The sequence below is a fragment of the Triturus cristatus genome, chromosome 10, assembly GCF_964204655.1.
Source record: "Triturus cristatus chromosome 10, aTriCri1.1, whole genome shotgun sequence".
NCBI classification, from domain to species: domain Eukaryota; kingdom Metazoa; phylum Chordata; class Amphibia; order Caudata; family Salamandridae; genus Triturus; species Triturus cristatus.
Window position 1 is genome coordinate 635858546 of NC_140593.1, and position 16526 is coordinate 635875071.

The 16526-nt window shown below is 50.1% G+C and overlaps 1 protein-coding gene across 2 annotated transcripts in view; it reads right to left on the reverse strand.

Annotated features, from left to right (window-relative positions):
* The window catches only part of LOC146789822 (uncharacterized), a 293115-nt gene that overhangs the window by 101898 nt on the left and 174691 nt on the right, over nucleotides 1-16526 (reverse strand). For both annotated transcript variants that reach the window (XM_085632179.1, XM_085632178.1), the window contains exons 3-4: nucleotides 12135-12566; nucleotides 10814-10933 (exon numbers count right to left, since the gene is read on the reverse strand). In XM_085632179.1, the coding sequence (XP_085488305.1) occupies nucleotides 10814-10933; nucleotides 12135-12566 (552 nt within the window). The remainder of the gene's footprint in view (nucleotides 1-10813; nucleotides 10934-12134; nucleotides 12567-16526) is intronic.

Below are 16526 nucleotides of genomic sequence, written 5' to 3' on the forward strand. Positions count from 1 at the left end.
CCGATGTGCGTGGGACCTCGTGCGGCTTAGCGCGGGGAAACAGGACCACGCCACGAGGCCGGCTCCCACACTCGGGCCATGAACTGAGGGACATGGGCAGGGAGGACCGGGTGCACGGGGAGAGGGAGGCCGGGCCGGGTTTGGTGGGGCTCGGGGAGGGACCGGTGCCTGATGGGGCCCACGGATGGTGATTATTGAGGGGTCCTGGAGGTGGGAGCGGGGGGGCCTGCAGGGAGTAGAACGCTGGGGGAGGATTGGTGGAAACTGGGCGTGGATGCTCTGGGGAGGACTGCCGTCAAGCCCGTCAGGCGTAGAGCCACCACCTCAACCTCACGGACATAGTGAGACTCTGGTGGCTACCAGAGTGTTTGGTTTCTGTTTGGGGTAGTATTTGGATGGGTGACTGTGGTTTAGAACCTGTTCCGGGGAAGGGTGGGGAATCGGGGAGTTGGGGTGTTCTGGGGTTTCAGGGGGTTGTCAGTGTGCCTTGGAGGGCTGGGAAGGGATGGTTAGTTCGGCGATGGGATGGGGACCCCCCCTGAATTGAGAATTATGACTTGGAACGTGAGGGGGCTCACCTCTATGGTGAAGAGACAAAGTACACGCCTACTTAGTGCGGAGAGGGGTTCAGGTAGCCTTCCTCCAAGATACCCACTTAGACAGAGAGGAGGGGAAGGCATTGCAGAGGCGCTGGCGGGGTCAATTGTACTATACAACCTTCTCGAAGTTTGCCCGGGGGGCTCTGATCTGGGTGAGAGCAGGTGTCCCTTTTCAACCCTTGATGACGTTGGTAGACCCAGAGGGCAGGTTCGTGGCAGTGCAGGGGCGGCTGGACGGGAGGGACTTGAGCATGTGCAGTGTATATGCCCCTAATATGGACCAGGCCGCGTTCTTCTCCAGGCTGTCGGGGCAGTTGGCGGCGTATCTGACGGGGCCGGTGGTGGTGAGGGGGGATTTTAACTCAGTGACTGATGTGGAGCTGGATAGGTCCCACCCGCCCCTGGCGCAGTCGGTGGTGCGTCGGGTGGCCAATAGCCGACGTAGCTGGCAGGCTACTTGGGGTCTGGTAGACGCTTGGCATACTCATCACCCGCTGGACAGGGATTACTCCTTCTATTCTGCCCCTCATGAGCTGTATGTCCGATTGGATGGTATACTGTGTTCCCCGGACGTCCAATCGCTGATGCGGCATAGCGAATATCTAGCTAAAACTCTCTCGGACCATAACCCCTGTATGGGGGTGCTGCAGTGGTCCAGGCAGCGGCAAGTTATTCCCACGTGGCGTCTTAACCCCCTGCTTCTGGAGGACTCGGTCTTCCGGGATGAGGTTAGTGACTGCATAAAACAATATTTTGAGCGGAACTCGGGTACGACGGCAAGCCGGGCGACGGAATGGGACGCGTTTAAGGCGGTTGTTCGGGGGGTTTGTATATCGTCCACGGCCGGAGTGCGGAAGACTTTATTGAAGGAGGTGGATGGGGCGGAGGCCCTGCTGCGGGCGGCTGAACGGGCGCATCAGGCGGGAAACGGTGAGTTGGCTGCTGTTGCCGAGGCGCGTGAGGGTGTGGCAGTGCAGGTGGAGAAGCTCCGCTGTTTTGACCATAAAAGCTACTTAATGCGAGCGCACGCGGAACGGGATAAGGTTGGATCCCTTCTGGCGTGGTTGGCGAACCCGACGGCCCGGGGGGAACCGATACTTTCCCTGGCTGAAGTGGGGGATGCCCCGGTTTATTCCCAGATGGGGATAATCAGCGGTTTGCCAGTTATTATGCTGGGCTGTATGATAGCACCATGGAGGGGGAGCCTGAGGGCCTAGCGGGCTTCTTACTGGAGGCCCGCCTTCCTCGACTGGACCCGGAGATTGGGAAAGATCTCGGGGGTGCCATATCGCTGGGCGAGATTCGTGCGGCGATTAGGCACATGGCCCGTCGGAAAACCCCGGGGGCGGATGGGTTGCCTGTCGAGTTCTTTGCGGCGTTCCCGGATCTGTTAGCGCCGCAGCTGCAGGTCCTGTACAGCGAGGCCTGGCAGCTTGGGTGCTTGCCCGCCTCTGCTCGAGAGGCGATTGTGATACCCTTATTAAAGCCTGGAGGGGAGGCCGGCGCGCGTACGGCGTATCGGCCGCTCTCCATGCTGACGGTGGACTATAAAATATTGAGTAAGATACTGGCGTCGCGCCTTTTGAGTCATATGACCGCCTTAATACACCCGGATCAGGCGGGCTTTATTCCTCGGCGCAGCACGGCCACTTCTGTGCGACGGTTGTTGCGAGTGATGGACATGGACCGGGAAGTTTTCCCGGTGGCCTGCACGCTGTCGGTCGACATAGAAAAGGCCTTCGATAGTGTGGAATGGCCTTACTTATACCGTGTGCTGCGGGAGTTCGGCTTGGGGGAGGACTTCGTACGCTGGACCACGTTGCTTTATAGCGATGCTACGGCCCGAGTGAAGACGGGGGCTACCATATCGGCCTCCTACCGTGTACGGAGGGGGACGAGGCAGGGGTGTTCCCTCTCCCCCCTGTTTGCCCTGGCCGTCGAGCCGCTGGCGGCTCATGCCCGACGAGGGGGAGCTTATGTGGGAGTTTCCCTGCGGGAGGATACACACTATATCTCCCTATATGCAGATGATCTGCTGATGTTCTTGGCGGACTAAGGTCAACTGGGGTAAGACGTGCTTGTTCCCGTTGTCGCAGGGGGGACGGCCCCCGTGGGCGTTGGGAAATATCCGATGGGAAAGCAGCTGCCTCCGTTATCTGGGGGTTAACATTTATCATACCCAGACTGATTTGCTGGAGGGGAATGTTGGCAGGGCACTTCGTGGCCTACGGGGTAGCATGGGGTTTTGGAGTGCGCTCCCACTCTCGTGTGCTGGGAGGGTGGCGCTGCTGAAAATGGTGGCGCTGCCACGGCTTCTTTACTATTTTCGCACCCTTCCTATATGGATCCCGGCGTCGTTTTTCGCGAGGCTGCGGGTATTATCCACGGGCTTCATTTGGGGCTCGGGAAGGCGCCGAGTGGCGCTGACCACATTGCGGCGGCCAAGAGCAGAGGGGGGCTTGGCGGCACCGGATTTTGAGTGGTACTACTTGGCGGCCCAGCTCCAATGGCTTACGCAGCCGGTGGCCAGGGAGTACAGGGGCCCGGAGGGCCCTCAGGGCAGACTAATACCGCGACATGTGCTGGCCTTTATAGTCCTCCACCAGAGATTAGACCTCGCCCAGCTCACCTTAGAGGAACGTACCCTCCGGTTATGCTGGAACAGATGCCAGAGGAGGGCCACCATAGTCCACCCCTATGCCCCGGAGATCCCCCTGGGGATGTGTACGGCGTTCCCGCATGGGGGAGATTGGTCGGGGTTAGCGGTCTGGGAGGAACTGGGGGTGCAGATGGTGGGGGACTTATTTATAGAGGGAGTACTGTTGCCTTTTCAGGACTTGCAGGACTCTTATGGGCTCCCGCGGGGAGACTTCCTGCTTCATGCGGCCCTGGTGGCGAGCCTCCAGAGGCATTGGAACATGGGGCTTTCGGAACTGCCGACTGCCGCGGGTTGCCAATATGTAGTGATGGCGGCGGGGACGACTAAGGCCATCACTTGCCTCTATCGCCGGCTGTCGACGGAGAGACTCCTCCCCCTGGGCACTCTGAGGGAAAAGTGGAAAACGGACCTTGAAAAAGAGATCCCCGAGTCCACGTGGTCCACGCTGGTGCGGAGGGCCTGGAAGGGAACGAGGAATGCCCGGTTTCAGTTAGTCCAGTTTTTTACGTTACACAGGGCATACCTGACGCCGGCCAAGATACTGCGATATTTCGGGGGAGCGCACTCTCAGTGCCCGCGGTGCGGGGTAGACGGGGCGGACTTTCGGCACATGTTTTGGTCCTGTACGCAGTTGGGCGACTACTGGGAAGCTGTGGTGGATTGTTTGAACCAGGTAACGGATCGCTCCATTGCTCCGGATATGGGGACCTGTTTGTTGCTTTGGTTCCCCCACACTCGCCGCACGAAGGTTACTAGCAAATTTTATGATCTGGGGTTGATAATGGCCAAGAGGGAACTGACTCTGCACTGGAAATCCCGGGGGGGGCCTAACTTCCTGCGCTGGAGATCGGCGTTGGCGCGCTGGGCGGGAGCGGAGGGCACGCTCCGGGTGCAACTGGCCCTCCGGAGGGATGATGAAAAGGCGCTGGCGACGGCCCGGGCATGGGAAGCGTTGGTGGTAGAACTTCAGGGGTTGATGTCCGAGGCTGGGGCCGAGGAGAGCGGGTCTGACGGGCAGGAGGTAGTGGGGAGCGGGGAGTAGAAGAGGCGAGGCTCTGGCCACCCGCACCTTGGCTGGGCAAGATGGAAGGTTCTGTTTGTTTAGGGAGAGGCTGGGCTCCTGTATCTTATTGTCTAGGGAGGGGGGGCACATCGAAAGAGGGAAAGGGGTAGGGGACGGGGGCACACTGACGGGGGGAGGGGGGGTAGGGGGCCGGGTGGGAAGGTTGAGCCGTCTTCAGGAGAGTCGGGGTTGCTGCTACGTATGTGATACTTCCTGGACGGGTGGGGATGGTGAGATGTTTGTTGCTCTGTTAAGTTGCAAAACAATAAAAAATGTTTCAACAAAAAAAGATCAAGGGTATGGCAAAGAATAAGACCCCCGGGTACGGACAGCCTACCGACAGAATTCTATGCAACTTATGTGGAAGAGCTGGCCCCCCAACTGGTCACAATGTACCTGGTGGCATGGGAAGTGGGCATACTGCCGGAGACCTCTAGGGAGGCCCTCATTGGCCGGGTGCCTAAGCCAGGGAATGAGACACACGACTACACAGCCTACAGACCCTTATCCATGCTAAACATGGATTACAAAATCCTAAGCACGGTTCTGGTGATGAGTCTTCTCTCCCACATGCCAGAAGTGGTCCATGCAACCCAAGCGGGGTTTATTCCGGGGCGGAACACGGCCATAAATATTAGACGACTCCTGGCTGTCATGGGCTCTAGCAGATATGACAGACAGGAAGCGGCGGTGTTCGCGGTGGACATAGAGAAGGCCTTCAATAGCATTGAGTGGCCCTATCTCTATGAAGTCCTGGCCAAGATGGGACTAGGGGAGGCTTTCTGGCATGGGTGCCTCTACTGTAAACGTCCCCCACAACTCCGGTGAGCACCGGGAGGACAATCTCACCCAGACAGGGAGTGGAGAGGGGTACAAGGCAAGGATGCCCCCTATCCGCAATCCTGTCCGCATTAGCTATGAAGATGCTGTCGTGCAGGGCAAGAAGTGGGCAGGCCTATACTGGCTTGGGGACAGGAGCAGTACGACATATTGTAGCCCTATACGCAGACGACCTCTTACTATTTCTCAGTGACACAGCAGGTGAATTGAGGGGGGCGCGGGACATGTTAGCTAGGTTTGGTACCATATCTGGCCTGAAAGTTAACTGGCGGAAATCCAGCCTATATCCTATGGCGCCCAATGTCTTCCCACCACCTGATCTGGAGAATCTAAAGTGGGAGCCTAGCTGCCTGCCGTAGCTCAGAGTCAAAATATACCATCGCCCAGCTGAGCTGCTAGAGGGTAATGGGGCAGAGCGATAATATCAGTAAGGACTGCAATGGAATTCTGGGGAACACTGCCACTATCGGTAGCTGGACGAGTAGCAGTCTTAAAGATGGTAGCACTCCCACGGCTGCTGTATTATTTCTGGGCCCTCCCGGTGTGGATTCCGAGAGCAACATTCAAAGACCTTGACTCACTGATCACGTCATTTATCTGGAGAGCTGGACGCAGAAGAGTAGAGTTGACCTCCTTACAGTGCCCAAGAGCGGAGGGCGGACTAGCAGTCCCTGACTTTGAGGGGTATTATATAGCTGGCCAGCTGAACCTATGGCTGGCGGCGGAGTGCGACCTGGAAAGTGAATGATACCCAGCCGCACCGGATGCTACAGACCTGGCAAAGACCCTGCTGCGGGTGCGACAAAACGTAATAGAAGACACAATGGAAACCAGTGTGGTGGTGCACTGCTGGGCTACAAACCCGAGACGGGTAGGTGTCAAAATGTCCTACTCTCCGGACCTGCCCATCACAGTGTTAAGTTGTCTGCCACAGAGAGAGACTGGACGGAGCGATTGCCAGTGGCTGAGATTAATTCCAGCATTCCATTCATGACCTTGTTGGTTTGGATTAAAGTTAAGTTCATCAATCAAGGACACATGATGGTCATTAACATTGTCATATGCAATTAGGAGGCAGTGAGGAATTCTGGGGTCACAGTAAACTGACAAAGGCGAGGGCATAAAACTGTAGTTTTTTACATAATATTCTTCCACTAAAAGGGATCTAAATCATTCCGAGCCAGGGCAAATGCCTATGTCAGTATCTTTTATTTGATTCATTTTGTTTGATCAACAATAGGTATAAATCTCCAGTGTCAAAAACAACAGAGAAGATGGCTATGCTGCTATTACACAATCCTTCAGTGACGATGGAGAAGTGATACTCTAGGGCCTACTAAATAGACATAAAACAGGTTATGCAGTTTCTGCATAGTGTGGTATAAACTGTACACAAAGTGTAATAGCACTGCCAGTGTCCTGGCAGCGTCTCCCTGTAAATAGATCTTCAGTGGGGGAACTTGTCTTTAAACCTTCTACAAAATCCACATGTGAGAGGCCGAGCCCTCCTTGCTAGAAATATTCTAGGTCTTGCTTTGCAGATTATTACAATAGTGTTGAAGTGCACCTAGGAATTGGTCTGCATTCATGAGGAGGGGATGTGTCACTGTGTTCACTGGCCAATGCCCAATGTGTGTCAGTTTTTGGGATTTCCAAGTGGATGTGCCAAAGGAGGCCTTGGGTTTTTCCAAGTCTTTTGGCCACACCTTTATAACTCCTTTCAGACAAAGGGCAAGAAGGAAATACCGTGACTAACTGTGGTGGTTTATTACTCCTGATTTCCAACAGCCTGCCATACTATGGGTCCTGAGCAACTGGGTCAGGTACCCTTTCAGCACTTGACACTCAGTGTTTACATGGGTCAAGCATTCCAATGCTTCTTAGCGGAGAGAGGCATGGGTGGGGGTTCAGAGGTAGGTACAATGTGAACACAGGCTCAAGACTCAAAATACATCCAGCACTCAGAATAATTGTTCAGCCAAGTACTAGCTTTTAGGAAAAAGTAGTATTTATATATAAACACAATTTGAAATACTATCTGCACAAACAATACACACAGCCCTCCTAAGGCCGGCATGCTAGCACTATCTGGGTACAGTCCTGAGTCCCACTTCTCTGTGTACTGTCAGTGGTTATTCCCCATTTACTATGGGCAAAATTCAGGCCAGGCCATACTGCCAATCCGAGTCTTAAAGGTTTCACTATGCCTTTTTAGAAGTCAAAGTGATTCAGCGCTATAGCACTGTGAGGAAGAGTAAGTTCCCACTGGGCTATCCGGTCCAGCAATCAGTCTCACATGCTCCTGCTGGTGGTGTGATACAGAAGACACCGGCGCGCGATCAGCACTTCGGCGTTGAGGTGGACTGGAGCAGCTGCCGGTGTTGAGTGGAACTCCTGTTGCTGCAGGCCAGGAGGTTGGTTGCCCGAGGCGCTCCACTGAATGACGCAGTAAGTTCCTCTGATCCTGCTGGTATGTCAGGTGCAGTCACTCAGTTTCCGATGCTTCAATATGGGCTTCAGGAGCACGGGTCAGAACGCAATGCTTTCTTGTGGTCACATGATGTACCAGGCGCTGTCCCTCCTTCTTGCATAAAGTGCACCAGAGCAACGGACGGCCTTTGCTATTCACAGCGGCCTCCTCTGGCATAGGGACATGCTGACTTTAGGTGACACATAGGCAACTACCTGATCGGTGCAACAATAGCTTTCTCCATGACGGCCACCTAGCACATGGGGTAGCTGACTTTAGTCTGCACGTGGGCAACAGTCTAATCTGTGCTACAGCAGCTTTCTTCGTGACAGCTCACTCTAGAATATAGGGTTGGCGACTTTGGTCTACATACGGGCAACAGGCCCATTGGCGCAACAGCAGCTTTCTTCATGGCGGCTGCCTCTGGCATTTGGGGTCACTGACTTTGGCCTGCATGTGGGCAGCAGGCCAATCAGCAGCCACTTTCTCACACCTTGTTAATAAGATCCAATTGCCAGGATCCTCCAGTGGACCTTGCTCCCTCCAGGTGATCTCCTCCTCCTCAGAGGGTCCTCTGTCTCTACAAGTAGGCGCTGGGGCTTCAAGCTCCCAGGAAGGAGGTCTTGCTTACCCTGGGTGATGTCCCCTCACCCAGCTAGATGAGCTTCTCCACGTCGCCACTCTGGCCGCTTGAAAGTTGACAACTTGGGAACTTCTAGCTTCTGTTTTTATCATCCATTTGCAGACACAAATGTGATGTAGTGTCTCATGCTTTGAAGTTGGTGTTTGAGGGGTGCCTTCTTTGAAGTGCCCACTCTTCTCTCCTGTCCTTTGCCCAGGAATCAGTCTGTCACAGCAGGAGCGACTTCAACCATGATATCCCCACAACACAGATCATGAGTTACTCATGAATAACACCTGGATGACAGCCTCACTGATACATGCCCAACAAAAGGTTACAAAGGCTCCCAACCCTACTTTTTATGATTCCCTCATCAGCCCCATCTCCTTACTGAAATGTGCCCAGGCCCCCACTAGCTAATGACCTTTTCACAATCAAAGAGCTCTTTTGAAGTGTACAGGAGAGTCTGGCTATCCCTTCCTCTACTGTGTCACACTCAGATTTGTGGACTGATTCATTCCTGAGAACTGTCTAAGGGGCTTCTCCACCGCCAGGATACTTTCTTCAAGACCCTGCGCTCCAAATATTGAACCCACAGCCCTCCATGTATTTTATCCCTCACAGGCAGTCAAACATGAAAGCACACACATGCATGCTGCACAGCACTACATGCTAACTCAATGTAGGCCAAGGGGGAGTTAAGCACACTGCAGCCAAATGTTTCCTGAGTGGGTCAGTCAGACCCACTCCAATGACACAAGTAAAAAGGCCTGTTCATACTATTGATTATCAGTATAAAACACAGTATGCTTCCACCACCACACTCTTACTACTTAGCTCTTTGGTAAGGGCAGCTGCCCACTACCTCTTATGAGGTTAGTGATTTGGGCACCCCTTCTGGTGTAAGCAAGATCGCAAGCCATGAGAGAGGCCAAGATCATGGCGCACCCATATGATCCGGGTTCGCTCATGACCAAAATTCAGTACCTGGGATCCAGATATCACTGCAGCTGGGGCAATAAGGTCTAGGAGTTTATGTTTGTCACCACACGTGTGTCTCAACACCCCCTACATGGAGTTATTAAGATGCATCAGTTTATCATTTACGTACTCAAGACAAATCTAAAGTGACAAAACTGTAAAGAATGGAAAACAATTGATGGCTTGCTATACATACCTTTAAAGAGCAAAGGTAAAAAGACCTATACTTTGGTTGAAGCTAGGGAAACAGAATATTTGCTTGGTGAGGAAAGACTATTTCATTGTTCAACTGCGATGTAGAGGCTTAACTTAGTGCAAGGGCATGATTTTAAGCAGAGTGTGGTAGAAGAGTGTCAGAAGAGTGTGTCTTGTGCAGGTGAAACAGATATGTACAGTTGTGTAGGTGTGGCTGGCTTAATGGGGAAAGAAAGACTATTTATATTTTTACATAAACTTACCGATTTGTGCGCCCTTCCTGGGCATATTTTGCAGTTTGAGAAACTGGAACACTGTCAGACACTAGTATCAGATTTTTATACCTGTGTGAATAATTTTGGTGATAAAAAAAGCAACTTTGCATGGAACCCTGCAAGTGGTGAAGAGTTCATGCATTTTTATTCTATGTGCTGTTCATAAGAGTGTCTGGAAATGTAGAACACCAATCCATTGTTTGTTGTGTGACGTTTGAGGTTGATATGGAACTGTCAGTGAAAATCAGGCTAGGTGCAGCTATTGATGTGTGCATGTTCTTCAGCAGCCTGTGTATGCAGGCTCTCATAATAGATTGATCACTCTGCATATGCCGATAAGAGATTCATCACTGATGACGGGTGGAGATGTTGTATTGGTCTATACTGGTGTGCCTATGTATCTTCCGATGTTTGGCTGGCCACTGTCTCTGTAGGTACAAATCTCCCAATCTCACACACCTATGTCCATATACCTGTGATCAAGCCCTAATGTCGCTACCATTTCCATCTTTTCTTAGGAGAGCCACTCCATACTTATAACCTTTGCTACATGTTTGACCAGCCCCAACCTTTTATTAAATCTGGAACCAGCTCCCTGTCTCCTTATTCTGTTAATCCCTGCAGCAGGCCTATTCACTTGGCACTCAACAAGCCTAAGTGTTCCTACTATTGCTACTTCATTTCTACCAATATGAGTGTGCTCTTTATCACTGAGCCAGACACACAGGCCCTCACATCTTCCCTTTCGGAGTCCCTCATCAGGCCATCTCCTTCGTGAAAGTGCTCCCATTTGCTAATAACCTTTTCACAATCAAAGAGCTTCTTTGAAGTGCACAGGAGAGTCTGGCCATCCCTTCCTCTACTGTGTGTCACACTACGATTTGTGGACTGATACATTCCTAAGAACTGTCTAGGAGGCTCCTCCACCTCCAGGTGCCTTCCTTCAAGACTCTGGGCTCCAAATATGGAACCCACAGCCCTCCATTTTTCATCTGTCTTTCTGTCCTAAGCCCAGTTGCATTTCGAACCCATCTGTGTCAGCGCCATTATCTTTTGATTCACCTGTCCCTTGCTCCTACTCTCTTGTACAAGGCAAAATCATTACTCACCCACAGCCCATGAGTCAATAGATATCATCGTAGATTCCGCCATATCTTGGTGCCCAGAATCGTCTGGTTCCTCCTTTGGAGTGATCTCGGTTATGATAATTGACTGAAACATGTCAGAATCTGCTTAACGGGAAACATACAAACACACAAATTATGACGAATCACAATAGTAAAACTCGTTTTATCCCTACAAAACAAATCCATGCCTACTGCCACTATTCTTCCCAAAGCAGCATTAAGCCCCTGAGCTGGCAGTAAAACCTAGAAAAGATAACATAAGCAATGCTTTACAGTCTGTTACATCTTTAACAGTGTCCCAAGGAAACTAGAACAAGCCCAGAATCTAGCAGGCCTCCACCAGTTGAGTGGCACCATCCCAGCAGATGGGTGTTTCCATATTAGAATAAGAGAAGGTATGAAACCTGTAGCCTTTTAAATGGCTCTTCTAGCCAGCCAGAGATACTTTCAGGAAGTAAGTACTGCTTGGATGTTTGGACATGTCATCCACTTCCATGTTAATGTGACCTTGACATTCAACCACAGAAGAGACTTATGGCCTGATTTAGAAGTCGGTGAAGGGAATACTCTGTCACAAACTAGACGGATATCCTTTCTGCCGTATTACAATTCCCATAGGATAGAATGTGATCGTAATACGGCGGATGGGGCATCCATCACATTTGTGATGGAGTGTTCCTCCTCCGCCGACTTCTCAAATCAGGTCCCTAGTCCTCACCCACAGCATCCAAATCGCAGAAAGAGAAAAAGACCCTCAACCACTGGAGGGATTAAAGAAGCTTGCCCAAAGGAGGACAGGAGTTCACCCACAGTGGGAGGCAGAGAAGCTCAACCGCAGGATAAAATAAAGAAACACACTCACAGAAAGAGATGGTGGAGCTGGACAAAAGTTAGAGATGAAGAGGTTCCCACACACAAGAGGAGCTAAAGAAGCACTACTACAGGCGTATAGAATGGAGGTCATCCTCAAGAAGAAATACAAGAGGTCGCCCCAAGGAGAGGATAAAGCAACTCATCGACAGGACAAAATAAAATTAGCTAATCAAAGGATAAAATAAAGCTGCTCGCCAACAAAAAGGTATTAAGAAACACAACCTTGGGAAGGTATTAAAACATGTAACCACAGGAGAGGAAGATGAAGGAGCTTACCCACAGAAGGAGATAAAAATGTTTGCCCAAATGGGGATATTAAAGCGCTCACCCAAAGCAAAAGATAAATTACCTCACCCACAGGAGAACATAATAGGCCAGACTAAAAAAAGGAGCAAGGTTTTCATTTTAAGTAGCATTAACAAATGCTCACCAGAAGGAGAGAGACTTCCCACCAATTGACTGCATGGCACAGGCATCTTGCCTTGGTGTGTGCGTTGGTGGCTTAGGAGATTGGATTTGCGGTTGAAGGTACGCCCACAAATATCACATGTAAAGGGCTTAACTCCTGAGTGGACGTTTAGATGCCTTTTGAGATTAGCCTTGCTGTTAAAGTTGACACCACACTCAAAGCAATCAAAGGACTCCTCTTCTGGGTGAGAAGATGTGGTGATCCTCTGCACCTTGCCAGGAGGACGCCCAGGAAGTCTTGGACGTCCAGGGCCTCGTCTGATTTTGTTTGATGCTTCTTTTGTTGAATTCTCCACATTTAGGGCTTCGCCAACCATTCCCATCTTCTCCAGATCGTCCTCTGTAGAAGGCACCTTGGATAATTTTTCTTGCATCTTCTTCCATGATCTGATTCCTGAATAAATAAGTTAATGATAAAAAACATATGTTTCTAAACTCTTTGTATAGTGCAAGTTCTGAAGAGACTTCATGGCAAGAAGAGCAGGCATACAAGGGACAGTAGCAGTCTCTGAGCCCAAATGTAGTAAGGTCTTTAAATATAGGGTCTCTTACCACAGAGGTGTCTACAACATCTGAGAACCCCCACAGCAGAAATAATACACCAAAATGTAATTAAACTACACATCTCACCTTATCACAGTAGTGAAGGTGGATTTGTTCAGAGAGAACTACACTCTCCATTTCTTAAAGATCAAGGCATCAAAGATTATTTGATGTACCGCCTACAAACAGATCTATGCTGCTGATGGAAAGCAGTCATAAATTCCTCTCTTTTATATGAGGTTCTAGGATTTCCTCTAGCTCATGAAAGAGGATGTCAAATTTAGAATATTTCTGCGTGGAATGCCATACTGGCAGGAAATCTGTTGTAATAATGAAAGAGGGGATTCCCACTGCTCTTTTAGGTATTTGCTAGCCAGTTGTTCTATTCATTTTAGCCATCACAACTCCTCCACTAATGTTTTGCACTTTTCGATAGATTGTTGGTGCTTTTCATATTTACTTTCCTTTCTTATACACATCAATGTGTCTTTTGTCCAACAACCAACACTTTTTTTTTAAATACGTCTTTATTCAGTTTTCATTAGCAACCTTTACACAACAAGATATTTTTCACTCGCCCATATCACTATATATTGCATCAATGATAACAAATAAGAACACACGAAAACAGTAAAAAAAAAAGAAAACTGTAAAACTTACCAACGCCCCCCCCCCCCCCCCCCATTTCCTCCTAAGCTGCCACATGGAAAAGGGTCTAAGATTCTCACTATTCCTTCTCTCTATATCCTTCCTCCTCTGTGTTTTGTTTTATTTCCCCAGTATGTGTTGTATATGAGCAAACAATGGCCCCAGCTATAGATTGTTTTGCTATCCCATCTATCAGTCTGAAGCATTTCTAATCTCACTCTCACCACCTCGCAGCCTCTCTCGCCTGAGTCTTCCAATTGTCCGTACGCAGAACCCTGGGACCCGGCTGGGTACAACAATTTTCTCATCATTGTCCCCCATGCAAGCAGCACCTCTGGCAGCCTGTCATCTTTTCTGGTCTTTCGTATATATTCCTCTTCTGCCCTGGCCCACTCCTGCAAGTCTTTCTCCCACTTCTCCCTAGTCGAGGGCCTATCGCTTATCCAATGGATCGTTATGCAGCGTTTTGCCACTGTGAGACTGAGCACTGCGAAATTTCTCATTAGTTTGCACTTCGTGACGTCTGGTAATAGGCCCAGCAAGCATGGATTAATCTTCAATGGTACGTCCCAACCATCGCCCGCTTAATCTGTGTTAATATTTCTCCTCAAAAGGTAGCTACTGGCAGGCAATACCAGAGCATGTGCAAGAAATCAGCCTCATTAACCTTGCATCTCGGGCATCGGGACTCTCTCATAGGATAGATAGCATGCACACACTTGGGGAACAGGTAGGTCATATGGATTATGTCAAATTGAATTTGCTTAAACCTGGCGCTGATGACACCCTTCAGACCCCTGCGTGCATTCTGGACCAATTCCCGGGCGATAGATGTTAGACCCTGAGAGATTGCCATCTCTCTTCCACTCATAATGGCTTAAGCTTCTTATCCTTATGCAGGGCTAGGTACAGATGTGTTACCAGCCAGCAGTCCCCAGCCTAGGACAACATAGTCACCAATGTGTGGGTGGGCTCTGGGGCCTCCGAGAAGGTCAGCTACAGTTGGCGAGCGATATCAGCTATTTGTGCGTACTGTAGAAATTGTCCAGGACCTAGAGCAAATTTAGTCATAGCATCTTGCTTGGTTATAAACCTCCCCCTTGGGTACAGGGTCAGGCACCCTCCGTCTTTCCATAGATTTCAATTGAGCCATTCTATCAAAGGGCCATATGATCCAGACAACCAGGTCCGGGGCATAAGGGGCTTTCTTCAGTATCCTCTGGGCCGTCCGCTCCCAGAGTCTTGCCATCAGTCAGATCAGGTGGGGAAAAGTCCAAGGTATTTGTCTGCCCCATATCAGCAGCTATCCCCGATGATGGACATGACACTCGCCAGCCAGCAGGGACTTCTCCCAGGTTGATTCAGCATCCAACAAAAGGATCGCATGTTGTAGCTGAGTGACTAAATAGTACAGTTCTAGATCTGGGACCTCCAGACCCCCCTTTCTCCCATTCCTGTTACAGCATGTCAAGAACTATCCTGCACTTCCCACCGCTCCAGAGAAATTCACCATGAGTGCGTCCAGCTCTTTGAATACACTTCCCGGGAGTTCATAAAAAGTTCCCTGCACAACAGAGACAGCTGGGCACCACCACCATTTTCTTAAGTACTATTTTGCCCATCAAAGGAAGTTGTAATGTATTCCAGCGCCGTACAGACTGACGCAGACCGTCTATCACTCTCCCCATATTATTAACATAAAACTGCTTCTCATCGTGGTTGATATATATTCCCAAATATCAGACTTTGTCCACCGTCCGGGGTAGCATCACTCGTGGAAGCTAGTCTTTTGGTATGTCTCGTAGCCTTCCAATGGGAAAAGCAGAGACTTGGCTCTGTTAATACATAGACCAGATATCTTACCCAACTCTTCCAAGACTCCCAGCATCAATGGTACCGACAAGTTCGGTTGTCTCAAGTATACCATCACATCATCGGCATATAATGAGACAATTTGCTTTGTCATACCTGATCTCACTCCCCAACCCCTCAGAACCTGTCTCAGTCGGCAAGCTAGTGGTTCCATGGCTATGACAAAGATCAGAGGGGGGAGTGGGCTTCCCTGCCGGGTACCTTGCTGTAGGGCTATCACGTTCGAAATGTGTCTCCCTGTGAGCACTCTGCCTGTGAGTTCATATATAGATATTTAATCCATTTTAAAAAAGGGGCGCCCAAACCTGTTTTATGGAGTACCCGCCATACGTATTCCCATCTCCAGTAGCCCTGGTGTCTGTATAACATGTGTTACTCTGCAGAGGTTGCGAAGTGTGTTCCTGTGGGGGATAAAACCTGATTGGTCATCATGTACAAACTGTGGGAGAAAAGGCAGAAGCCTAGCTGCTAGAACCTGACTTAGGAGTTTGAGATCCACGCTTAGCATAGAGAGGGGTCTGTAAGATCCTGTCTTCGAGGGGTCTTTATAGGGTTTCGGTCTAACCACTATTAGAGCTTCTCTCATTGACTGTGTTAGCTTCTGTTTTTTGAAGGCCTCTGCAAAGACTGCCTGCCAACTGCTTGTCGGTGAGGAGGTATGGAAAATTTGTCTGGGAGGCCATCTGCCCCCGGAGATTTAGCCAAGTTTAGGGCTTTCACGGCGCACAGCAATTACGGTTTATTTACAACAGTCCCCAGAGCCTCACTGTCTTCCGCATAGAGACATGGGAGCAGAAAACCAACACTTGCATTACATTTGTAACAAAATGCACCAGACACTGGTATGATTGTAATAAATAGTTGAACTTTTAATGATGTGGTGCAGACAACTATAAGGCTCAGAGGCACCAGAGGATTTCACAGGCTGATAGGGGGCTCTGAGGACCAGAATCACCTGCGCATCATTACCCCAGGCCACTACAGACACGCCAAAACAGCTGCCCCATCTGCAGTGCAGGGCATGCTCGTGTATGCTGGGCTTTGCCCCATCACAACACTGTTTTTTTATGGGCCATTACCTCAAGAATATGGCTCCCAGAGACCTGCCTCGATAAAGGGAAGCGGTGGATATGAGTATGCCAGTGGTTTTGCTCCTCAATTACAGAGTATATTTGTTAATAGACCCTCCAACTGCCCCACCCGAGACTCCCCATTTCATCTGCAGACAATTTGCTCAAGCTCATACTACAGTGGACAGGTTATATAATGTAACCATGTAGCATGTTTGAGT